Raw genomic sequence first — 27,824 nt, 5'->3', positions numbered from 1 at the left:
AAGGGAGTTACGTAGTGAGTCGTGTGTGTAGCTCCGGAGTCGAAATTTATACGTTTTCAGCTAATATTCCCTCTTTCCCTAAGGAAAATAATTATTTTTATATATATAACACTTTATTCACGCTGAAATATCGAAAAATAAATTTTAAAAAATAAAATAAAGTAAATAGAAAAAAAATTATAAGTTAATCCGTGACCAGGACCGAACCCCTGACCACCGAGTCTACAAACTTCGTTACCCATGGCACAAACAACCACACCACGACTCACACGTTGCATCCGCGAATATATAGCTTAAGATTGCCTTACAAAGCGAACTTAAAGGATTCTCTTAGCCGTTCCATGATAATATATTATCATATATTATGTATCAATCAGCGATGCTCTCTCAAGGTGTAAATCTTATACATAAATATTTCTAGAAATGACAAAAATTTCATTAAAATATAAAGTTTTTTTTTAAAAATCATAGTTCAAAAAGATTTATATTTATATGATTATCATATTGCAATAAGTGTAATTATTGGTATCAAAAAAAAGTTAAAGCTCATATAAGAATATGAATTAAAAGTATGAACTGTGCAAAAGTTGACGTTAACTCTTGTATTAACTTTAAAATAATACATATTTAATTATTCATCAATGTTTAATTAATTTAGGCTGATTTTACGTCGCAATGTTTTTTTCAATGTCAATTTCATCAGCTATAAAAGGTTACTTGTTAAGAAATTAGGATTTGTTGCGTAAAAAACTTCGATGTCTTTGAGAACTCCAACATCTTTATCGGATATAATAAAAAAATATCAAAATACTAACCTCACCAATAAAGGTCTTGAAATATATACCCTCTTAAAAAATTTAATTAAATCGAATGTTTTAGTTCGAGTAATCCACTGGCTATAAATGTGCTCCACTTAGCTATATAATACACTTAGCTATAAAAAAAAAACTCAATTAAAAAAATATATATATTCTTTTCCAAAAAAAAAAAAAAANAAAATTTGTTTTGAAATCTAATATACTACTACTGAAAAATTACCATCCCCCTCAAACTCGACCACTTGTTGTACATGTACTTCTTTATTTATTTTATGTGATTGCAAAGTTGTGCATTGATGATTATGCAATAAACTTGGATGGAAAAATATGTCCAACCGATAAAATAGTTTATAAATTAGCCCCCCCCCGCAAATATTTTTTGATAAAAAATACCTTTTTATCAAAAATATTCCTTGAAACTAATTTAGTTTTAAAACTACAAAATTGTATGAGATATTCAATAAAAAAAGCACCCCCCCCCCCCCCCCCCCCAAGATTAGCTATGGGGACTTGAATGTTAAATACCCCCTGAATACTGGGGTTCAATACAAGATGGCAGCCTTCTCGGCTTCAAATCAACGGGTTTCAGCCACCAGCTTGTCTGGGAAGTAAAGATGCAATGTCTACATTGCCATCATCATAATGTTTGTCACGAACACGAAATAGTAGATATTTTTGCCTTATCCTTTATCCAAATACTACGTAAACGATTTTTGGCGCGATTAAAAATAAATTACAAAGCTCGTTCCATGTTTACATAAGAAAGTCGCAACGCCCCCCTTATTTTAATTTTCACTGCTGCAATATAATTTTAAGAATTTCGGAATTTCACTCAAATAAAAGATGTAGCTTTGAATAAAGAAAAATTTACGATAACAAATTTATTTAAAAAAATTTTGAAACTCCTTGAAAAAAATTTTTTTTACGACTTTCCCCTTCCTCAAATGTAATTTTTATTCCAAATTTAAAATTTTTTCTAATGCAAATTTTACTAAAAAATTTTTGTTACATTTAATTTACATTCAAAAAACAAGAATAAGTAGATTAGGGGTTTAACGCAAGCGCCCCTCTTTTCAGCAAAAATTAAAAAAAAAAAATTCCAAACAACATCCTCTTTACATGCTAACATAATAAAAAATCCCATAGTCTTCAGGCATTTAATATCAAATTTATTCATACATATTAGTTTTATAATTTGGATTTACTTGTTTAAAAGCTACAGTAAACCTTTATAATTTAATAAAGAAGTTAGTTTTCTTTCATTTTCTAACAGTAAAAAACAAAACTACAGTAAACCTTCACAATTTAATAAAGAAGGTAGTTTTCTTTTATTTTCTAACAGTAAAAAAAGCTACAGTAAACCTTTACAATTTTCTAAAGAAAATAGTTTTCTTTTTATTTTCTTACAGTAAAAATGACAACAATGAAAAGAATGACAGTGAAAAATGTAACAGAGACTATAATACATAAATAACACAAATCATTTTATTCTGCATAATGTACACATTAGTTAAAGTAGGAATTCAGCCGCTAGTTTGCATTTTTTCCCACTGTTCAGGAGTCAAAGTCTTTTGGGTGAATGCGTGAATATCTGGCATTTCTAACTTCAAGACTTCATTTACCATCCTAAATGCCGTGAGGGGAAAAAAAAACAATATAATAATATTACATAAAAAACAAACAAATGAAAATACCAGTAATAAGAATGCAGATTTTTCTGAAATCATATTTCTTCACACTGTAGCAACCACAGCGCCCCCTGAGCAGTCAGTAGGTGCTCAGACTTTGGTCAGAGCAGACACTCTCCTTTTACTCCCCTCTCGCAATTTTTCAAATTTATGTTTGTCTGCGTGTTATTTGATATTTTTTATTTTATTTTTATAACCGTCGTCGAACTGCTGACTCAATTTACGACTAATAATATTCAACTCCGTAGCCTAGTAATTTGAACCAATCCAGAAGACAAGGAAACTCCTGGATGAGTACCTCCAGAGGTATTGATTTGTTATGGGGACATGGAGGACTTTGCGACTCGACAGATTTAATGTGCATCAGTCACCATTCACTACACGGGGAATCTTTGGCCTGTGAGGATAGAACTCACGACCTCTTGAACATGGGCCCAGTACCCTACCAACCAGGCTATCCCGGCCTCTTTATTTGATATTAATAAAATATTTGGCACTAAGTTCTTCCTTGTTTCAACTCTCCAAGATCTAACCATGGCCACATTGGACTATAGCGCCATCTGAAAATGATGTAGTATATGTAAAATTCTTATTAGGGTACTTATCCGTTTCCAAAGAAGCCATAAAATTTTTTCAATCCATTATTAATTGATAAGGTTAATAGGTGCCTGATATACTAATATAACTACTGTGATAAGAGGTTTTTATACTAAAGAAACCATGAATTATATTTTTAGAAATATTATTTTGGATTAAGTGACTAGCGATTCTTTTGTTTCCAAGCGGGATGGTTTTAACTAAATACAATAAAAGAATTTAATGTTAGTTAAATATAATAAAAATGAATTTTAATAGAAAGCAATGATAAAATATACTATTTTTAATTTTAGAATTACTTTGTTTGGAACAGTTACTTTAAGATTTCAATTAGAAAATAGAATAGTATCAAGATTTTAAAACAGGTTTAATGTAAAGTAGTCTAGAAACGAAAACAATGAAGACTCATTACTTTTTGTAAAAAAAGTAATTTATTGGATGAGCCCTCAATGGGATACTTGCAAGTGAGGTAGTGTGGGTATCTCGATCCTGATTGGTTGTTGAAACGTGGCATTTGTTTACGTCAGCAACTGTTCTTTCCATACTATTTTGAGTAAGCCAAACCCGTCAAGTATCAATTCTCTTAAGTTACACATTCTATGTTCTTCAGCAAAGATTTTTGCAAGAAAAAAGATTTCAATTCTTTCACCATATATTTCTTATTTAACACAAAGACAGGGACGAAGCCATGCAGAACATAAACAAACTAATTATGCATTTAAGTTGCCAGGTACACAAAATAAAAATATATCGCAATTACAATAAAATACATAAACAAATAAGATATCTAAGGTAAGTATAAAACGTAGACGAGAAAAAATTATATATTTCAACAAATTCAAGGAGCAATATGAGGCTGTATTTAATTAATTTCACGTTAATTAACATTCTAACTTATGTAAAGAAAATCTCAACTATATCACATCATTTTGCTTATACAGGGTGCATACCCAAACCTCTCAACAAAAAATAAGCACCTTTAAAGTACTTTTTAAGCACTCAAAAAATATTTTTAAGCTCTATATGTATTCACAAAATGCCAAATAATTTTCAAATACCTTACATAATCATAATAAAATAACTAGTTTCTGACAAACACCTCTTTTCTTGATTGTATTAGCCATTATAAAGATCAAGAGTTTTTTGGTTCGATTTCAGAGGGTGGAAAATGATGCAATAATCTATGTAGAGAGACGCGCAAGTATTTCATCAAAAATATAAAATGATTGGCACCTACACATGCTATGGACTGACGGTATGCGAAATGTATTGTGATTGAATGAATTGTGAGAATATTAAATAGAACAATGTGAAAAACACGCTTTTGCATAATCCGCGGAGAAAATAGATGTGGTAAAGAAAAAAAAATCTCACTTTTGAAAAGGGGAAATTAAGCACTTTTTAAAAACATCCAATAAAAAAGCACCTTCAAGGGCTTTTAAAACACGAAAACCGTAAATAAGCACCTTTAAGCACTTTTTAAAAACGTTACACACCCTGTTATAACTATCAAGAATGATTCTCTTCATCCCTTTAAGGGACTTTCTCGTATAATTTTTGGAATGCGGCCATGTTCATTTAAATAAGATTTACATAATAAATCAATTCTTCTCAAATAAATTTCTGATAAATATCCCTCCTTCATATTCAAATTAAAATGTATCTGAAACTGCCACAAAAATATTTTTAAATTCTATGAAGAAACTACATCCACTATTGAAGAGAATTTGGACTAAACTGCCATGAAAAGCACAAAATACGGTTTTTCTATTATTAGATAATTCTTGAAACTGAAAAAAAAAATTATATAAAAATGTATATACAGTATTTACCGATGCCTCTGAAGTAAAGGAACACCTTCAAATTTTTTTGAAACAATAATAGCATTAAACTTAGCTCCACAGCCATCAGAGAAGTCTTCAACTTTCTGTAAAGAAAAAAACAAAAAAAAAAACATGTTAATAAACACTTGTTATAAATGAATTAGTACTTTACATCTTTATATTATGAATTTGACATGTATGGACACGTTAAAAAATTAAGGGTAGTATTACCTTGCTCAATTTTAATATAGTTGCATCAAATTAATATTGATATAATTTATATGAAGCTATGTATTCAAGCTACTTAATTCAAGAGACGCAATTGGCAAGCAAGAAGTTTAATGGCCTAACGGCTAATGTATCTGGCATTTGACAAATAAATAAATGTATTCAAGAGGGAATAAACACATATATGTTACCGTGCATGACTGAAATTGGTGGTTATTGACATCCAACGGTGATTGTCGACAATCACCTAGTCACTTTGGTAAATGTCCGAAATATATACTATAGGTCTAGTTAAGTGCCACTACCCGATATGCTCTACAACAATGTTTTTTGAAGGTCAAGTGTCACTGCCCGGTATGCCATACATCTAAGTTTTTAAAGGTCAAGTGCCACTGCACAGTACACACTTAACCCGAACACTGATGTTTCTCCTAATCTATCTTCAGCAGGTATTAAAATGTCGTATAAATATAATAATGTCAGCGAATAAATTAATATTAAATTGGATAGAACAAACATTGGATATAACAATATTTCGGACATTCACACTATGTGAGTGTCAGTCAACATTCAAAGATGGAAATCAACAACCACCAATTTCATTAATATATATCACTAAATATATTTCATTTAGTGTACAAAGCGTTTGATTAAACATTGCGTAGCGTTGTAGCCCCCTTAGCTTTTGATTAAACATTGATCAAATCCAGACCTCCAGTAAAATTTCTCAGCGTATTGTTTTATTATTTGAGTCATAATAAGGTCTCACAAATTAAAATTTTCATTTCTCCATCATATATTGAAATTTTACTAGTTTCTGTTTATTAACACAGAAATCTGTGTTAAAAAAGTTGAAAAGTTAAAACACATATTATAACAATTCATTATGAATACTAACGACATAATCAGCTTCTAGTTCTTCTTTAAGCTTCTTTAGTATGTATTCTTCACTGTAGACCATGATGGCTTTAAATAAATGAGTTCCTATTCTTAAAAATAATGAAAATTAAATATCGTACTTCAAGTGAGTAAACTATGTAAATTGCTAAAATTTTATTTGTTTACTGTTAATACGCCTTGAGATGCCACTTTCTGCTTGGTTTAAGATTTATACTAACAAATTTAATTACTTATGTGTACATTAAACTAATAATATAATTCGTTGTATTAAGCTATCAATAATTGAATTTTTTTAGACAAATGTAGGGTATTTTGATTATTATAAGATTAAAACGAGGACTAGCTTAATTTAAAAATTATATAATCATTTTGGCAACATCTTTATTTTAATATTCATACGCCGCTCTGGCAACTAGGAATTCAGGGTCAGGGAATCGTAAAATTATAAGGAGGTCAAATTAATACTTCTTATTAAATAAATTTTAAAAATCTCTTATTAGTTCTTTGACAAGAAAAGTAAATTCTTTTTTAAATACTTTACGGAATAACAAATCATCAATGGCTGACACTGATAAGCTTAATATTGATAGCATCATAGCCAGACTTTTAGAAGGTATGCGAAATATTTTTGTCTACCAAATATAATGCCACTTATTTAACTTATTAATTATTATGCGCATGATAAACTTTCAATATTATTGTTATGAAAATAGCTCATTATATACGTTTAAATGTTTGTAAAGTATATCATCAATGTTTATTTTTGGGCTTAGCAGCATAGGTATCTTTGTAATGTTGTCATAGATTGCGTGTTATTTAATACGAGCTTTTAATCCAAATTTTGTCTTCTTTTTCTTTGTTTATAAGAATAATTGTTTGTAACTGTTAAAATTTGGTTTTCTATTACAATGTTATTCTATCAAGCCGTTGAACCATTTATTTAAATACTCCAACACTTTCTTTACCTCTCAATTATGAGTCTACTTAATATTTGAAAATATATTTAGGATTTTTTTTTTAATCCTTTGAGCTTTTAAGCATAAAGTTAATATTTTATTTGATATTTATTTATGCTTATCAAACTTTAATAAGTTTTAAAATTAGTAGTCTGCTCGTTTGGGTTGGTTTCAGAATTGTCAAGTTTTAAAAAGTAATTCGGTTTGGTTAATTTAATTAAGGAAACCCTTTGCCTTGGCAATTGTAATTGATGTTAACAGGTTTATATGGAAATATCCTAACTGCTAAGATTCTTAATTAGCTATGGTAATAATAATAGCTGTTAGGCATAATGTGTACATTTTGTAGTAATAGGTTTTTATGCCCTTTCAGAATAAATACCGAAAATTACGTATTTATAATGCTTTTAAAAATGAAACTAACTTACCAAATTTTTTGCCGAGTTATTTGTAATACTTGTCATCAGGTGTATATAATATACACGAATGCTATTCAAAATGTCCATATATTACTTTGCAGTCAAAATCTTTACTTTTACACCACAGTTTATCAGGCAGAGAGTTATGCAAAAAGCATTTCTTTTGTTGCTTCCGGTAGCTGCACTTTATTTGCGATTACATTCTTACATTTGATTTTGACATTGAAGACTTAAAGGACAATAATTGATTATTCTTCTGGCAAAGAGTTTTTTGGTATTCAGTTGGCAGACTCATCATTACATATCTATTTCAAGTGACATGACAATATTTTAATCTTAAAAAAACCTTGATATGTTTTTTTAATTTGTGATTTTGCTAGAATATGTGCATCCTGTTATGTTAAAACATTGTTTTTGGTGCATTCTTAGCTACAATTAGTGCTTTTTAAGAATGTTTTAAATAATAAACAACTATCAGAGTTTAATGCAAAAAATTAAAAACTACTTTGAGTCTGAACTTAGTGAAACAAAAGTATTCAAATGCATTTATAATGAAAACATCCTTATTAAAATGCATTTAACAAAAGACCCTCTAACCAAACATGGATCTTCACTTTTGTGCATTGTAGCAAAAAATTACGAAGATAATATAGAAAACTTTAAACCTGTTGCTAGTAATTCTGCAATTATTTTAGAAAATTCAAATTCAACAAAAAAATTTTTTTGGATATAACTGAAAGTTTAAATTCTACCAAAATTTTTTTTTATAAGATTGAAAATTTAATTGTAACCGAAGAAAATTTGAATATAAGTAAAAATTAAAATAAGGGAAAGGAAAATTTAGTTAGAAATAAAGAAAATTTAAAACTAGTTTAGAAATTTCCGTAACCAGAAAGTTCTATAAAAATCGAGCAAATGCAAAGGAAAATAGAAAATCGGCTGAAAGGCTTGTTAAGAATTTAGAAGGTTTATTCCTCATTCCTTTTTATGGATATAAATTGAATGTCTTATGAAATCAACAAAAAACTGAGCTTACATATAGAAAATGTTTTAAGTACAAAAATAGTAATAAATTCGCATTTTTTTTTATTCATTTTTCTTTTTATTTGCTTATATTATCTTTTTTGTTTTGCCAGAAAATTTTTCATTTTATCTAAATCTGCATGTCATACAGATATTCATATACTTTCACAACGAACTCTTCAAAACTATTACAAACTATTTAGTCATTATAGTATAAAGAAATAAAAGTAAGATTTTGAAGAAAGATATGTTAACTTGACATTTTCAATGTTGACAACTCTTCTACTAGTTTTTTATTAAAAGTGGTGACAAAATTTGCAATTTAGTACTTTATTCTTGGTATATTTTATTTTTAAAATTACATAAACCACCTTTATATTTAATTAATTTTAACATACTTGAGGTGATTCATAAAAGAAAAACATATGGAGGGAAATAACCACCCCTCAAAGAATAAGGTGAGATGTCACAATATACACCCCTCTAATGTCACCTCCCCAATATCAACTAAATATTTTTTATGTATATTTGAAATGGTAATTTAATTTATCCAAATTATCTAAGTTACGATCAGTTTACTTTTTCTAGCGATTGTTGCCTGAAATTGCATTAAAAAAGAACCGGAAGTAGTTTTATTATAACTTGATTATTTGCCAAGTTGTAACGTACCCATGGATCTAACTCACTATTTAAACTATCTCTCTGGCGTTCGTTATAAGATGCTACTTAGTACTTTCAACAACCTTTCTATCAGGTGGCAAGTCGTACAAACATCTGAAACAGGTGTAAAAGATTCTAATCATACGTAAGCAATGTTTCTGGAATTCTTTAAAAAAAAATATATATATATATATATAAAATTTAGCGTATGAATTCCACGAAAAAAAATTTTTACAAAAATTTGCAATACAATAGCCACGAATGGCTAAAATACTTCTCTTATTCCTCAACAGATGGTGCTATTGCCAGAACTGCAGTATGTTGAGTGTTTATAGTTTAAGTTAATTATAAATAATAATAGTAATTAATTTAAGTTAAGAGATTTTGAAACCATTATTTATAATTCAGATTTACGTAGGTTTACTTTGTTAAATGTGCTTTAATTATTGGCAATCGAAATGGGCTACAGGTGGCGAAGAGCACTCTTTTCCTATGGCAACACTTTACATGCTTTCTACTTTAGCGGGTTTAGAATCGTAGAAGGAAGTACGTTAGTTTCTGTCTTGATTTTCAAATAGATTAAAATCTTTTAAGTTAGGAAACTATATGGAACTGCAAACTTCATTAAACATAGCTCTAAAAGAAAGCATCATGGAAATTTAAAAAAAATATTTTTAACAATTAAATACGAGAAATATTAAGAAAAGCAAAAATATTGTAGTACATTCCTATACAATGGAAATGTGGTTTAGAGGGAAGGGCCAAAACCATGGAACTGGTTTCCCCCCCTTCCAGGTGGCGTATTCGAGCTTTATGATCACCTATTTCCATTTTTGACTTACATGATTGTGCATGATGTATCAAATTTTACTTGTGGCCCAAAAGATGTCGCCAGTAAAATCTCTTATTTTATTTCTCCAATGTTGGCGGGTACGTAATTGGGGACTCCTCGTAACTTTTTATTTTTATTTGCGTATGATTTTTAAATCAGCATTGTAGCCAGTAAGCTGAATTGCTGGTTGTCTTCAAAGTAAGGTTTTAATAGATTTAACTTGGCTTGAACTACATGTGTTGTAAGCAGTATAAGTGCACCAATTGTCAAGAAGGTTAAATAATGTAAGGAAAAACTTGTTTCTTTTCAGTCCGAGGTTCCCGACCTGGCAAAAATGTACAGCTGAGCGAAGCAGAAATAAGAGCTCTTTGTTTAAAATCAAGAGAAATCTTTTTAAGTCAGCCTATATTATTGGAGTTGGAAGCACCATTGAAGATCTGTGGTAATTATCAACTTATTTTTTTATTTAGTTTTTTTGTTATTCCATATCAAATTAGCTGTTCTATTTTTTGTAAAATTTTAGCTCAGAGATAGAACTATAACAGATTAGGAGAAAATATAAAATTTGTGATGTTTTGAACTGTTAGTTTCTAAGTTAATAGTTGAAAAGTTTGAAAATTCATAAATTTTTTATAATTTTCTAATGACTGTAGCTTGAGCTATTTGACCTGAAGAGTTAAATTTTATGACATTTTGATCAGTATATAATGTAAATAAATTATATTTAAAAAAATAATTTTTAAAAAATTTTTCTTTTTTTTTATTGAAAAAAAACTTTTTTTAGCAATGTTCAGTGCTAAAAAAATTATTTATGGTATTTTTTAGGATCAAAATGAAAGAAAAAAAACGTTTAATAATTAGTCAATGGCATAAACAAAGGAGTAAAATGTTATATATAACCCCCGTGGCAGAATCGTTGCGACACGGCGGCATTGTCGCAGAACGTTAGAGTTCTTGCATAAAGATTTTTCTTACTGGATGTAAAAAAAAAAAAATTCTGCAGAAATTTTCCAAAGATTTATCTTTTCTTAAGAATTATATTCAAAAGATTCCTTTCTCGCGCATCCGAGTGGAAAAAATGCTTTTTCTATTCTCATTTGAGAAGAATGAAAAATAAAGATTAATGAAGTAAAAAATTTGGTTTTCTATTCTGCAGAAAATTTCGTTCTAATTTTATTAATGCAGTTATTACTATTGATTTCCACATATTTTTAAATCCGATATTTCTAATATGATATTATTTATTACAACAACTGAATCTCGAAATGAAACGCACATGAAATGATGATTTACAAAATGCGAAAAAGGAAATAATTAGTGTGTTTTTCCCTACAAAATGCGAGAATGTAGCCCTTAATATTAGAATTAAAAAAGTATTGCATGTTTAATTAAAAAAAAATTTATTTGGTCCGAAAAGTTTCTTTTTTTTCTTCTTTCTTTCTTTCTTTTTTTTTGAAGTTGATGCTTTTTTAATTTAGTAACATGTATATTTGTTATTTTTAAAAGTATCTTGCAGAAAAATATTAGTATTAGAAAGATATGTCGCAGAAAGCCCAAAAAAAATTCTGCCACGGGGTATATAACTTACTAGAAATCATCTAAATAGTATTAGGTGTTTGACATGCTACATTTGTCAAAATGGTGTCAGTAACTTGTTGAGGATTAAAATAAGTACAAGTCTTATGTCTGACATCATTGCAAATACAAAAAGGAGGAAAATTGTGAAACTTATCTGGTTTAGCAAACTAATTGTCTGTGGGGTCTGACAACATGAGACGCTCTCCCATACATGTCTCCGATATATATGTAAAAAATATTGTAATATCTAACTGACAAATTTAATCTTTGTTTTTACAAGTGTAAGAGAGTGTTGAGTTTGAACAAAAACAATTATAATTCCTTAATTTCTGTTATAGTTATCTTATCCCCCCCCCAACAAAATGCAAGAATATCACCCATAATGGAATAAAAAATTATTACTTGTTCAATTAAAAAAAATACATTCTGTCTAGTTTGTTTGTTTTTGGAAACACAACACTTTTGTTATTTTAAGTTAGTAACAATGCTCCCAGAAGCAGAAAGTGCCTAAAACTGTGACGTACGTCGCAGAACAAACGAAGTCCTGCAGAACAATTTGTATCTTGAATAAGTGACAGCGTTTTCCTGCGAAAAGGCTGTCCCTTATTGAAGATACAGGTAGTCAAGTTTTTTTTAAAATGATATTTGAAAAAGTAACAAATCAAGAATGTTTGCTTTGGTTTAAAAAATAATGTAGCGTATCTGTGTATGATCCTGCATTTTAATAAATGAAAATATAGTATTTTAACGTAAAGTAAGACTTTTTTTTTCGTCGTGAAATGCTTGCATAACATTTGTATAATTAATAAGTCCTGTTGCAGAACATTTGAAAATATTCTGCTTATGGGACAATGCTATTAAAAGTAACTTGCAGAAAGATATTAATGCTGGAGAGTTTTGTCGCAGATAGATCGAAAAAACTCTGTCACAGGGCATGCTACATTTGTTGAAATGGTGTCAGTAACTTGTTAGGGATTATAATTAGTACAAGTCTTATGCCTGACATTATTGCAAATAATAAGAGGAAGAAAATTGTGCAACTTATTTGGGTTGGCAAATTAATTATCTGTGGGGTAGCGGTCTGACAATCCGAGACTTACTGCCATGGATGTCTCTGACCAAGTATTGAATAATAAATCATTCATTTTGCCGGGCACTAAATAATCAAATTTACAATCCATAATGTAATAAAGAATGAGACACGGGAATCAGCGCTATGCTGCATGATGAAAGTGTGGATAATACATATATAATACAATGTAAGATACAAATACAAAAATAATGAAAATTAAAGAAAAAAAAGTAAGATTTAAAATTACATGTTTCAGTAGAGGAATGCCTTCTGATGCAAAATAATGCATAGCTTTAAGCTAGAAGAAGGCCACCCAATAAAGGCCGAATCAGAGTATTTCTGTGAGAAATATTTTTTGTAATTGTTGGTGGTAAGATTTGAGTGAGGGACTGAGATTTCATAGGTTTAAAAATGAATAAAAAAATATTTATTTCAAATAATACTTCAAACTTGCATGAATGTTATAAAGATATCTAGTTATATGAACTGAAATTGAATAATTAAATGAACTGAAACTAATTACAGTCAAACCCGCTATAGTGAACCTTCAAGGGACCGAAGTTTCGGTTCACTATAGCCGTTACGCAGGCAATTTAACTAATGGTTCCCAAACTCCTCCCTTTTATTGCACATTATTCAAATAAATGACTGAAAAATATTATGTAGTAGCAAAAAATTTTTTATTTTTTATTTCTCTTCGTCTTGCGTACAAAAAAAATTAGCAATCTTTAGCTGATGAGCAATCCTCAATATCAGATATGGAAACACTTCCCGACTCTCAAATAATTTTTCCAGAATTTCTGTTATTCCGCTTTTTAAACCTGTCTAACCAGCCATTCGAGCACATAAAAGTAGTCTCATAGAATTGCTTAGCAAATTCATCGACATTTGTCCAGATACTGGAAAATTGCGGCTTCTTTGAATGCTAAACCACTTCAGTAATGCTTCTTCAAGATCCTTGTGATCTGCTTTTCTCAACTTTTTTCCACCATCTAAGTTTTTTTTCATGATTTTCTATTTTTCCATGTCTTACAAACTGTAGATTTGGATAGTTTATAATCCCTGCAAATATCAGCTTGATTACATCCATTTTCAATTTTTCTGATTATGCCCATTTTATTATCAATGGAGAACATTTTACGTTTACTGCTCGCCATAGTTGAATTTGAGACACTTGTTTGCAGGCTTTTTATAACTGAACTGAGAACTGAACCCTTATCAACACAGATTAGTGTCCAAACTTTTGACCAATATTGAATAATTACTCATTCCCTCTGACAGAAAATCCATATTGATCCCACTGACACCTTATAAATGCATCATCTGCCTGGGTTAGAAACATCTGCTTGGCATGTTTAGGGATGGGAAAGTGAGATAAAAGAAGTAAACGAGAACAAATGCTTATCGCTACATTCCCCTCTATAGATGGCTTTAAAAATCGGTATATCTATTTATTTTGAAGTAGAAATTTCAAAATTATTACAAAAAAAAAAATGAAGAAAAATTAGTCGAACACAGAAAAAAGTTCATTATATCCAGCTTCCTCCCTTTTTTGGTTCACTATATCCACGAAAAATAACATTATACTTGTGTAGCAAGGCACGGGACTGAACATTTCATTCACTATATTCGGGAGGTCGGATAGCGGGTTTGACTGTATATGAAAAAACTGAAATATCCTTCATTTACATTTTAGCATTTTCTTAGAAAATTACCTACATATAATTTTTTCCATAAATATGTTCATTTTTGTTAACTTTTTTAAATAATGATTGTAATTTGCAGGAGATATTCATGGACAATACTATGATTTGCTGAGATTGTTTGAGTATGGTGGATTTCCACCGGAGAGCAATTATCTTTTTCTTGGTGATTATGTGGACAGAGGTAAACAGTCATTGGAAACAATTTGTCTTCTTCTAGCCTACAAAATTAAGTATCCAGAGAACTTTTTTCTTTTGAGAGGAAATCATGAATGTGCAAGTATCAATCGTATCTACGGTTTTTATGATGAATGTAAGTCTTAAATTGATTTTTAATCTTTTCAATATTGTATAATATGCATATTTGAAAATAATTTTTCTTTTTATAAAGGCAAAAGGAGATACAACATTAAACTGTGGAAAACATTTACTGATTGTTTTAACTGCCTCCCAGTGGCTGCAATTGTTGATGAAAAAATATTCTGCTGTCATGGCGGTAGGTTGATTTATCTAACGAAAAAAAAACTGGTTTTGTAAGAATTTATTTATTTTAAGAAATTTTTTACTTTAAACCTAATGTTGTGAATGATTTTGTGTTTAACAATAAGGCCACGCCCGTTGTTCACTCCACAGGGAAAACCTGGAAAATACAGGGAATTTTGATTTTTTTTTTTTTTTTCCTCCACAAACTGGAAAAATACAGGGAATTTTGTTTCCTATTTTTGCCTTTTAAAAAATGGTGACCACTCAAAGCATAATCTATGGGATATTCAACCATGATATTTCCGCTATACTAAACAATTTTATTTTACTATAGCATTATTTAAGATATGCTCAGCTGTTAGTAATTGTTTCCTCTTAATATATTGTGTATAATATGTACGGGGAATTTTTTTTCCAGATTTGAGTGGCCACCCTGAGGCATAATTGAAAGATCAATAAAATTATGCCTATTGGAAATTCTATAAAATAATTCGGGAAATGTCTAGAAATTTTCCCCCCAGGTGTTTGTGGTTATCATGAAAATGTTGATAGCCTTTTTATGATTCAATTATGTTGAAATATCCTAACTGAAGTGTATTTTAGCAAACTCGTGTAATTAAAAAATTAGTTGCTTAACGTTAAAAATCTTAATATGCTAAAAAGTATTGTATAAGTTCTATGTGAAGTAGTTTTCAGTTTTAAAAATCACTATTCTTCATGAAACACATTCACTTAACAATCTCTAAAGTAAATTGAAATTAGGAAGTGTGTTGTTTGCAGTTTTTAATTAAACAGGAAGTTCAAGACGCAAACAATTCAATTTTTTTTCTCTGTAAATATAGTGGAAATTCCCAAATCCAGAGTCAAAGGTACTTCAGCAAGTCCGGAAATTTTTTTCCTCCGAATAATCGGTCTTTAAGGTAAACCAGGGTTGGGTTTTTGGCGTCAAAAAGTGGTTTTTGACATGACAAGGGTATAATACTGGTTTAAACCGTCAAAAATGTCAAAAACTAAAGTTTGCCAAAAAAATATATAAACTTCAAAACTACCAACAGTTGCCATGCATTATATTGAAATTTAATTATACTATAGGTAATCAGCAGGTTTTAAAATATTTTTTAATTAAAATTAAGGTAAAATAACAGATTTAAAATCTCAGAAATTTATATTCAAATGCATGTGCAGAAAAATTTTGCACAAAATTTTTTTAAATATTTATATTTTGAAAAAAAAATTTTTTTTTTTTGATACTTAAGAAAAATAAAAGTTTATTACTATGCATTTTTGACATATAAGGAACATATAACTAATATTTATAAGGAACTTACAAGTTATGTTGTATAAATACAAACTTGATACAAGTGTATGAAAAAAAAATTTAATGTTATACCGAATATCTTTATTATCCAGTATGTTAATTTGAATTTAAAAGTAGTTATATTTGGGAATAATGATAAATATAATTCATATTGTTTATTATATTTATTTATAATTATTACACTTATCATTTTAAAACAATTTTTACCTCTTAATTTTTTCCCCCCACTTGTATTAAGAATACAAATAATGCATATCTTGAAAGCAAGAAGTAATTATTCAACAGCTGAATATTTAGATATTCAACAAAACTATATAGATAGTATTCAGCAAAATGAAATTCACAAGTATTTGGATAAACTAAATTTTCAGCATAGTAAATGAATAGGCTGAATATACTGTAAATCGACACTAACTACTCTGTGTATTTAACAGAAAGCACTTAAATTTGTATTGTCTTATGTTAAAAAGATTATTAAGAAGATTTAAAAGAATATTAAAAAGATTTTTCTTTAAAAGATGTCTAATGTACAAAACTGCTAATGTTTATCTTTAAAAATGTCTAATTTTTAGTATAATCTATACTATACACTAAATTTGGTTATAAATAAATTTCTTAATAATATCACTGCAGATTTTCAATAACACATGAAAATGAATACATAATATTACAAAAGATGTGAGCTTTCAAAAGTACAAGATTTTGGTTACTATTCAAAATATAAGTGTTTCTTCAAAATTTTAAATTTATTTTTTCTAGAACATATTTAGAAACACTATCCTTTATAAAAAATATATAAATTTTATGTATTAATTAAATTTCACATATGAATATAGGTTTTTGACATTTTCGACATTTTTGACAGTGAGGTTTTTGACGTGACGGTTTAAACCATGGTTTAAACCGTCAAAAACTGTCACATGTCAAAAACCTGCCAACCCTGAGATAAACAAACACCAAAAGATATTTATTAAATACAAAATAAGAATTAGGCCATAATTAACGTCAATTTCAATCAACGAATAAATCCGCATGGTTTGCGGTGTGGCTTTATTTTTGCAGCTAATTTTAACACTGTTTGTAAAATCCATTTTAATATGCCATTATAACATATCGTAAACTCCGTATCATGCATCAGTTAATAAACATTTCTCAACCCTCTCGATTAGCGACAATTCCACCATGAAATCGCTTGGTTTTGCCTATCGTTTCTTCGATTATTCAGGGGTCTGTCCTGGCTAAATTTACTACCGTTTAACGGTACCTTCATGAATTCAACTTTAGGAAAAACGGTAGTTTCACAAAATACTTTTTCTTAACATTTTATTTTCGTATCCCATAAGAAACAATAAATCCATATTTTTGTGTTTACTTTTTTATATAATTTTTAATTTTCACAAATTATGTCTAAATATTCATAAAATAGGTACATCTCAGGAAAACCTAGACAGACCCCTGTTATTATTAAAATGGTATTTCACTTGTTTTTGAGAATCTCAATCTTTTAATATGATATGAGTTGGTTGACAAACTTTGTAGTGTGTGTTTTGCACTCAGTTATTGACGATTCACCCACGATCCCGCTGGAAATTACAATCTCATTTTTGTCAATTGTTGTTCCTAATTTTCATAATTTTTAATGCTACATTGTCATATACAAGATTTTTTTAAATCTCATGTTTGTGGAATTACTTTTTGATGCACTTGGTTTGGGATGATTTTATTGTCAGGGGTCTGTTTAGAAGAAATTTACGGTCCGTTTACAGAATATCTTCTCATAAAAACGGACCCTTCACAAAATAATTTAACTTTAAAACGGACCCTTCACAAAATAATTTATCTTCTAATTGGACCCTTCACAAATTTGTTTTTCTTCATTATTGCTTTGTTAATCGAATAAACCCTTCCCAAGGGGGTGGAAGACAGATGTAAACAAACAAAGCTTTGTCTTCGGCAGACGCTTCTTCCTTTATTTGTCCGAAATGAATATTCTGCGTTCAGCAGTATAGGCTAAATACCAAATATTTGTATTTTGCATCTCTAATTTAACGTCAATTGTAGCAGCAATTGCTGTTTATCTTTTAAAATTTAATTTTTTTATTATAATTTTAGTGTTGAGCATAATCTTGTATCTCTTTACAATTTAAAAACTCCCTGAAAAAGTGTTTTGCAATAACAGGGCCCTATTTGCGCAAATTCACAAAAGCAGGACCGTGGTTGAAAGAATGTGGCTTAACGTTTATTTTATATTCACAAATTACGAGTAATTTTTTCGCAATTTTACAAAAAACGGACCTTTCACAAAATGTCTGGACAGACCCCTGATTGTCTAAGAGGTTTTGTCAGTCGCATTTTCAAGAATTGGGGATTTCCACATGTTTTTTAAAATTTCAATTTTGTTTTTAAAATATTGCAATCTGCAAATTCGGAATTGTGCTTTTAAAAAATCACTTAATGACCCACTTTAGTCATAATAATCTCATCTTAAATCCGCAATTTATCAGAATGTGAAATTTTTGAGTACTCTGAAGTGGGAATTTGATTCTGAAGATTCCCTAAGTGGAAATCTGATAAAAATCATTAAGAAGCTGAAAAGTGGATTCTCATTCCTGCATGTTTTTTTTAACAAATTGTATTAGTGCAAAAAAAATTTAAAAGGGAAGAAATTTGTTCACTTTGGTTGTTAAAAAGTGTCTGGTTAACAGATGTCTGGATATGGGACTTGGTGATAATGACTAGAGGGCATATTTTTAACTTTTTGACTTAAAATCACCCTTGGATAAGTTCTTTACTGATATCAGGACTGCAAGTTCTATGTGTCTGGTATCATAAAGTTAACGAAAAGTCCTCGGACAGAATGTAAAATATTTGATTCATTAAATATCATTTTTTGCATGGAAAAGATTGAGTTTTATTTTCCCTCAAGAAACTGAAATTACTTTCTTACTAACCCAATCAAATAATTTTGTACTCGTTTAGGTTTAAGTCCTGATCTGCAATCTATGGAACAAATCCGTCGTATCATGCGTCCAACAGATGTTCCTGACCAAGGTCTTTTATGCGATTTGTTGTGGTCCGACCCTGACAAAGATGTGATGGGTTGGGGAGAGAATGACAGAGGTGTATCTTATACTTTTGGAGCCGATATTGTGGGAAAATTTCTGCACAAACATGACCTGGATTTAATTTGCAGAGCTCATCAGGTAATTGTCCTTTTTATACGAACATCCATTAAAGTTAAATGGCATTTGATTACTTGTTTTTGGTAGCAATGGTATGTTGCACTTTCTAAATTTTTAGCTTAATATTTGTTAGCAAAATTGCACAATATGATATACCTGCCAAGTTTCCTGTTTTTTAACGAAGATTCCTGTGTTTTAAGGCTATCACCTGTTTACCCGTGTATTCTCAAATTTCTCTGCATTTGTTGAAGTTTAAGAAGAAGAAAAAAAATGGCGATTACATATCTGCTGATGGCAAAAATACTTCTCTTATTCTTCAACAGATGGTACTATTGCTAGTACTGCAGTATGTTAAGTGTTAATAGTGGAAGTAATTATAAATAATAATTTAAAAAGATATTAAGATTTATGTACATGATTTTTACTTCTAGATGTAAGAATAGAATAATATAAGAATTAAGTCTGATGAATTATATATCCAATTTTGAATTTCTCTTTTTGCATGATGTATCAAAACTCAACTCGTGGCCTTAAAAAATATCACTTGTAAAATCTCTGTTATTTTATTTCTCCAATGTTGGCAGGTATGATGTTATTTAATTATGGTGTGCACCTTCTTTGATTATCAGATTTGCAGCTGTGTATTTTGTCTATAATAGTTTAATTTGAAATTCAATTTCTTTACTGTGAAATATACCTTCTGCCTCTATAGTAGGAAGGGTTCCAAATTGAATGTGCATTGCAAAACAATTTGATGCTGAACTATATGCATTTATGTTCCAGCAGAACAATTTATGTCAAGATTAGGTTTTATATGTTATGACTTTTATTTTAGGAACAAAACAATATCAATAAGACTAATGGCTCAAAAGTTATAGCTTTTATGTTTAAAAACTGCACTTTTGTACCTAAACCTATATACGTGACTAATATCACTATATTGAATCGAAAGTGACCAAAACAAAGTTGATAAGACTAATATGTTTCTTATGTTTTTTACTCATAAACTCTTTACGACTTTGAAGCAGTTTGTTCTATCATTGTACTTTTTTTTTAAAGTTTAGAATAAAAATATGCATTTATAATTATAAATAAGTTACTTTTTTTTTTAATGGAAACTAAATAATATTTCTGAACTATTAGTCCTGCTACCTTAATTTTAGTCTCATTCTATGTAGATGTAAATAAATTTATGATACTGTGCTTGTCTGTGTAGCAAATTCAGAAGTTTGTGGTTTTGGATCCCAATAGAACGAAATTTGTGAAACCGAATAAAAGTTAATGCAATAAAAACAGAGTTAGCAAAGTTTAGGACAATGGATTAATCCACGGTTTAATCAGTCTTGCCCAAAACTGCTTTGTCTTAAACTGTCTAAAACCCTTTTGCTCAAATTATGTCATAAGTTAAAGAAAGTATTGTGAAAAATTATGTCATAGTTAAAGAAAGTATTGTGAAAAATAAAAGGTTAATTTTTGAACAAGAAACAAAATGAAGACAATTTTTTGTTTTATTAAAAAAGTTTTATTATTTTTGATATTGCTTGTACGAAAACATAATTTATCAGTATTAAAAACATATACATTCATATTTAAGGGATAAATAAGGTATTCACTTTTGTTGTTCAATAAATTGTGGAGGGTCAAAAGTTATAAATCTTTTCATGTTCTATTATTTTCTTTTAATAAGTTAAAGCAAATTGTATAAATAGTATCAAATATTTATTAATATAAGTAATTATTATGTGTTACACATAGAATTTTTACCTTTTACCAATGTTCAAGTTTTTGGACAGTTTTAGTCAGTTTAGGACAGTTAAAGACAGCAAAATCCGTGTGTCCTGTCCAAAACCAGTTTAGGACGTCCAAAACACCAACCTTGAATAAAACAGTTTTTGACTTTTCAGTGAACTGCTTTTTAATTTCGAAGTAATTTATTAACTGTTTATCAAGAAATGTAAAATGGTTTTTTCAATCAGGAGGGTTGATGAATGAAATAAATGTGAGACAAATATCTCTAGTCTGTAATAGAAATAAGGGCTTGTTAGTATATATATAAAAAAATTAACATTCTTCAATATCTATGCTGTTTCATTGATGTTATATTTTATTATTAGTATTTTTTATTTTCTGAATGCATGTTTTAGGTTGTGGAAGATGGATATGAATTCTTTGCCAAAAGACAACTGGTTACTTTATTTTCTGCTCCTAATTATTGTGGTGAATTTGATAATGCTGGAGCAATGATGAGTGTTGATGATACTCTTATGTGCTCCTTCCAGGTATGTGGAGTCTATTAAATGGCCCAAATTTAATTAATTTGTATTTCACAAAATATAAATTAGATATGAACAGTCTGCATACTAATCCATGGTGCGTAGCGTTTTTAAAAAGTGCTTATTTTTGATTTTTGTTTTTTAAAGGCCCTTAAAGATGCTTTTTTTATGGAGTGTTTTTAAAAAGTGCTTAATTTTTTTCTATTTGAAAATGAGATTTTTTCCTTCACCGTGCCGATTTTCGCTGCATATTGTGCAAAAGCGTGGTTTTCATTTTGTTCTATTCAACGTTTCCACAAATCATTCAACCACAGTCCATTTCGGCTATGGTAGCACCCCAATCATGTTACATGTTTGATGAAATACTTGGGAGTCCGCATGTGCGTCTACTGAGCTGGGTTCAGTGAGCACTCTAATGTACANTTCACAAATCATTCAACCACAATCCATTTCGGCTATCAACCCCAATCATGTTACATATTTGATGAAATACTTGGGAGTCCGCATGTGCGTCTACTGAGCTGGGTTCAGTGAGCACTCTCATGTACAACTCTGCTACGTTTTGCATGGTATTCTCAATTTCAGACTTCATTTTCCGCCTTCTGAAATTGAACCGAAAAATCTCTATCTTTTTATTGTGGCTCAAGAAAAGAATTCTTTGTCAGAAACTAGTACACTTCCAATTTATACTTCATTAAATACATGTTGATTAAATTAAGTCAACTTTAAAAAAAAAAAAAAAATCCTGTATTGCAATGGTTTGTCAACGTTTCAGTGAATTTAAAAATTAAGTTTTAAAAGCTTAAATAAAAGTAAGTTTTTTTTTTTTTAAATTTTCATGTTATATATGTAATAACTAAGGCCCAGATTTTGATGACATTTGCATTTTTGGACATTTTTTGTCCTTTAAAGCATTTTTTGAGATTTATAGGGCATTTTCTTAAAATTTTAGGGCGTATTTTGCATTTGAAAGCATTTTTTAAATTTTTTGTTAATTTTTTATATTTTTTATTATTACACTGGCTTCCAAACAATGAGAAAATCTCTGGGATATTAAAAGGTGAAGCAACATCTTTTCAAATTGAAGAATTGTCAGTAAGCGTGACCGTCCTTTTCAAGTACGTACCAATAACATCAGTAGACGTTGAAAGAAACTTCTCCTGGTATAAAAATTTGCTTTCAGGCAAGAGACGCTCGTTTACATTTCAAAATATTAAAAAAAAAATTAATAATCCACTGTAATTCTGATATTTAGTAATATTATGAGATGGAAGTTGTTATATTCATTTAAGTTTCTATACAAAATGAAAATGCTTTAAAGTCAATATATTTTCCTTTTTTTTTTGTTATTTTAGGATATAAAACATTTTTTTCAAACTTTAATGAACGTAGTTTAGTTCAATATTTTTACTTCTATTTAAGTCATGTCATAAGGCATTATTAGCGCAATTTTCGCATTTTAAGGGCATTTTTTGCACTTTTTAAGGGCATTAATTGAGATTTTTTAGGTCATCAAAATCCGGGCTCTAGTAATAACTATGAATGTATTTATATATTATGCAAAAAATTAATTTGCAGAGTGTTAATTATGGTTAAATATTAAAACCAATTAAAATTAATTTCGAAAATAAGATCGTAAATATAGCTGAAAACAGTTTTTATTGAAAATAATCTAGTATTTTTGTTTTATTCATTTTTATGACTGTCAAGTCAACCAACAAAGTACGCATTGAGTCCAAATCACGAAAATGATTTCAGTCTGTGAAGGGTACTCCTCCCACCCTCCACAGAAAAAAAAATCTCTTTCAGGTCTTAATGCGATGCTTGTGGTCATTTGTGACTCATGATCAGCTTTTAACATGAAGGAAATGAAATCAGATAGGAATGTTAATTCTAAGAACGGAAGCTCTTGGGGTGGTCGGCAGTGAGTCTTCTCTTGTCAGAAAAGATGGGGGGAAATGGCAAAAGATGATAAAATAAGATTTTTTTTCGAAACCAATTATGAATGGAGAAAATAAGGTTGAAATTTGGGGGCGTTTTACATGGATTTATTGCTTCAGAGACTATCGTAATATTGAGAGAATTACATTAATTCATATGCAAGTTTGTCGGGGCCCGGTAAACATAATCATAATAAAGGGAGGTTGTATTGGATATCGCAGTAGCGAGAGTTCACTGTATTTAGCAAAATATTTTTTATTTTAGCAATAAATAATTTTTTGTAGTCTATGAAGTATCTGCGTTGTGTTCATGATGCAACTTTTCTAAATCTCCTAAGTTGTAATACAAGCAGTGCATCCGCGCACCTGGAAAGTTATGAATTTCGGTATTGAACAAAATTTGCCATGATTTAAACTATTTTTTTAAAAAAATGATAGAAAGTCATGGATTTAGGTCGCCAAAAAATTTTATTTTTAAAACGGAGCCCCCTTCCCCCATTCATGGTGTTCCGAATATCTGAATTTGTAACAAAATCCCCATTCAGAGTCATTTTATTAAAATATAAAACGTTTTTATAATGTTCTTAAAAAATTATGGTATTCTTTCAAAAAAAAAAGAAAAATCATTTCTAGAGCAAAGTATCTTTTAAGCTTATTATTTATTTTTTTATTTTATCAATTTAAAATTTTAGCTAAAGCAAGCTAGTCATTGGCAATTTATTTTTAATTCCGAAATTAGAACAGAAAAATCAAGAGTATTTCTTTCCTTTCTGATGAACAAGAAAAGTATCTTTAGAATATAATTCTGCAGGAAAAAAAAATTATTTGCTCAGCTATTATTTTTCAGCTACTTTATTGCTTCCACTCTTTCTTTACTCTGTTTTTTAAATTTAAAATCAATAAATATGAAAATGCAAAGTATAGCAGTTTTGGTTATATCTATCATTATAATTAATGTTAGTGTAATCAGGGTATCTGCACACCTGGAAAGTCATGAATTTCGGTATTGAGCAAAATTTGTCATGAAATGTCATGATTTTTACTATTTTTTAAAAAAAACATGGAAAGTCCTGGATTTAGGTCTCCGAAAAATCTAATTTTTAAAATGGAATTTCCCCCCAATTTCATCCTGTTCCAAATATCTGAATTTCTAACAAAATCACCTCTCAGTCATATTTTATTTGAATATAAAATGATTTTATCATGTTCTTTAAAAATTATGTCGTTCTTTCAAAACATGAAAGAAAAAATATCATTTTTAGAGCTAATTATCCTTTAAACTATCTTCTGTGATTTTAGAACTTTTATTATTTTTTTTTAAATTTTATCAATTTAAAATTCTAGCTGAAAAAACCAGTTATTGGCTACTTTTTTTTATTCCGAAATGAACAGAAAAATCAGAAGTATTTCTTTCCTTTCCGATGAACAAGAAAAGTATCTTTAGAATGTAATTCTGCAGAAAATTTTTTTTTTTACTTTTGCATTTTTTTCAGCTATTTTATTGTTTCAACTCTTTCTTTACTCTGTTTTTTTTAAATTTAAAATCTATAAATATGAAGAGTATAATAGTTTTGGTTTTGCCTATTTCGAATAATGTTATTATAATGCTTTTTTTTAAAAATTTATTGTTGTGTTTTTGTTGGAGGAAATAGCAACTTCGTTAAGTCATGAAAAATTCTTGGAATTAGTCATGGAAAATCATGAAAAGTCATGAATTTGAAAATCTAAAATGTAGCAGATACCCTGTATAATGCTTTTTAAATTTATTATTCTGTTTTTGTCGGAGAAAATAGTTACTTTGTTAAGTCATGAGAAGTTCTTGGAAATTAGTCATGGAAAGCCTTGAAATTGAAAATCTTAAATGTAGCATATACCCTGTAACAGAAAACTGTTGATACTTATGTATTTCTCTCCTTTTAGATTTTGAAACCAGCAGACAAGAAAAAGTTTCCATATGGCCCAATGAATGCCAATCGTCCCATCACTCCTCCTAGAGGGCAGGTGAACAAGAAAAACAATAAGAAATAGCCGCTCTTTATTCTCGATCAAGAGTCTCTCTTGACCTGAGTGTCAAATAACTTTTTGTTCTCAGTCCACTTCATGGAGCTATACATTAATGTCAAAATCTGTACTTGTACATTTGGTACTGTACATACATCATTTATATATACATAAATATATATATATATATATAATGTGTACAAAAAATGTGATCTTTGTCAAATGTGCACCTATGGGGTTTTGTCTTATGTTATGACATTTCATCATATATCCATTATTTCATTTTACAACAATGTTTTCCTTTTGTTTACTTTTTAGATTATTCTTTTGTTAGCCTTGAGAATATAATCCCACTTGAATGTAAAAAGCTGTTGTCAAAATGTTCTGCATTCTCTTATCTATGCAATTGACTGCGTGTGTGTGGTTATTTATTACCCACCTCCTCTAATTAGCCATCGCAAATCTAGTGCCTAATCTCTATTTCCTTAAAAGCATTCAAACCTGTTAAAGTGTTGGCTATGCTTCACCCGTAATGTCTGTTTGAAAGAATATATATATATATATCTTAAATTTTAAAATGTATTTAAAGAAAAATATCTACCTTAATCAGGGGTGATTGTATTCCAGGGTTTTCGTATTATCTTTCCGTGAGAAAAAATTAAGAGAAGGGCATATGATTTTTCTGGCAATATCGCGGAATTCCGTGAATCTCAAGACCCTTGGTTCTTGCACTTTCGCTAATCAAAAACTTATAATCCGGCGAAATATTTGCAGAATTCTAAAATCCAAATTTTTAAACTTTCGCTATAACCAGTTACTTGTATACACATTATTCTTCAGTGGGCAGAAATTCGCCGATTGATTCTTTTGGCTTGGTTGAATATTTAAAACTGTGCCGGAATCCGCTAATATCGCAATTCATATTTGCACGGTTTGAATGTCAACCGTCAATTTCCGTGTTTACCTAATTTAACAGTTACACCTTGTGATTCGTATTAACAATGTTTAAAAATGGTACATCGCAATTCGTATTGAAGCAATTTTAAAATAATGTAGTCATGAGATTTTACAATCCAATTTCACGATTCATATCCGCGATTCCTGTAAGAACTAAGTTTAGTTACTTTAAAGATGTAATATTCATCATTGGTGGGTTATTTAACTATAAATCTTATTGAAAAAAATTATGTTAAATATAAAAAATGTGCGATATATATATTGATTTTTCCGCATAAAATTTTCACTCTTGGTCACAATCACCCCTGCTTCATTTTTATTTTCAGCTTAACCTAGTTCTGTAGTAGCAGTATTGATTTAATAAGGTAATTAGTTACCATTTTCACAATATAATTTTTCATGTTCTTTTCAAACTCTTTTCGTGCAATGCCGTAACGATATTAAAGTCTCAAAAATGGAATTTCACTTTTTTATTTGCTTTATCCATGGTTAATAAAATTCGATTTTAAACTTGAGCTATTAGTGTTACAAAAAAGTATATTTTTTTAAATAAATGTATAAAAGGCAAGTAATAAGTTTCTCCCTTTTTTTTAACACTTTTTGTCTTCCATGAAAAAAATTCACTCTTAAACAAGTTTTTTAATCAGACGTATGAACGACTTGGCTCATAATTGCTATTTTGCTTTGCATTTTTGTTGTCTACAAATCTGAAAACTTTATTTGTTTTCATTTAATATTTTTTTCTCTAATGGACTCTTCGAACAGATGCACAATTTTTTTGTCTTTTATATATATCTGCTACTTGAAATCTCTAAAACTACATAAAATTTGACTTTTTTAAAAATTTAAGTTTGAAACTTTGTATTGCTTTTTGTGTTAGATTATTTAAAAAAAAAAAAAAATACTTTTGTAAACATTTTTTTTTTTGTATTGTTATTTAATACTTTGACATTAATAGCTTTTATATATTGTCGGCAATAATGAACGTAATTGTTTTATTTTCATGTACCAAATTAAGTGTACTAATGATTTTTTAACTTAGTTCAATAAATTTTATAAAAATACTTATCGTGATTATTTATAAATCTAATGGCTCTTTTTGTTCTAACTAGAGAAGTGTGCAGAATGAAACTAGATTTCAATTTATAAATTTTAATTGTCTTGTTATTTTTCTCATTTATTAATAACCTCTTTTAGTAACCTTTTTGTAACGTGGAGTCAAATCCTTATTCCTCTTCTTGCATGTATATCTTCAGTAACTAAGTAATAATTTTCTTTGTATTTTGGACTCTGTTATTTTACTTGATACGGGCCCTCTTGATTCTATTAAAAATGTACATTACATTACAAGTACCCAAAAATACGATGAATAT

At 29.1% G+C, this 27,824-nt stretch overlaps 2 protein-coding genes across 2 annotated transcripts; one reads left to right on the top strand and one right to left on the bottom strand.

Annotated features, from left to right (window-relative positions):
* Positions 1-2,285: 2,285 nt before the first annotated feature.
* On the bottom strand, positions 2,286-6,232 carry LOC107450424 (bolA-like protein 2). The gene is made up of 3 exons (XM_016066213.4): positions 6,053-6,232; positions 4,936-5,030; positions 2,286-2,444 (listed from the first exon to the last, which is right to left on the bottom strand). The coding sequence occupies exons 1-3, from the start codon at positions 6,113-6,115 to the stop codon at positions 2,342-2,344; spliced, it is 261 nt and encodes an 86-aa protein (XP_015921699.1). The 5' UTR covers positions 6,116-6,232; the 3' UTR covers positions 2,286-2,341.
* A 217-nt stretch (positions 6,233-6,449) lies between these two features.
* On the top strand, positions 6,450-27,515 carry LOC107450425 (serine/threonine-protein phosphatase PP1-gamma catalytic subunit A). The gene is made up of 7 exons (XM_016066214.3): positions 6,450-6,667; positions 10,255-10,386; positions 14,380-14,610; positions 14,689-14,793; positions 19,078-19,301; positions 21,425-21,559; positions 25,414-27,515. The coding sequence occupies exons 1-7, from the start codon at positions 6,613-6,615 to the stop codon at positions 25,519-25,521; spliced, it is 990 nt and encodes a 329-aa protein (XP_015921700.1). The 5' UTR covers positions 6,450-6,612; the 3' UTR covers positions 25,522-27,515.
* The last annotated feature ends 309 nt before the right edge of the window (positions 27,516-27,824 follow it).

This window comes from Parasteatoda tepidariorum, chromosome 2 (assembly GCF_043381705.1).
Source record: "Parasteatoda tepidariorum isolate YZ-2023 chromosome 2, CAS_Ptep_4.0, whole genome shotgun sequence".
In the NCBI taxonomy this organism is placed as follows: domain Eukaryota; kingdom Metazoa; phylum Arthropoda; class Arachnida; order Araneae; family Theridiidae; genus Parasteatoda; species Parasteatoda tepidariorum.
Note: the sequence above shows the minus strand (reverse complement) of the source record. Positions and strands in the feature narration are given on the sequence as shown.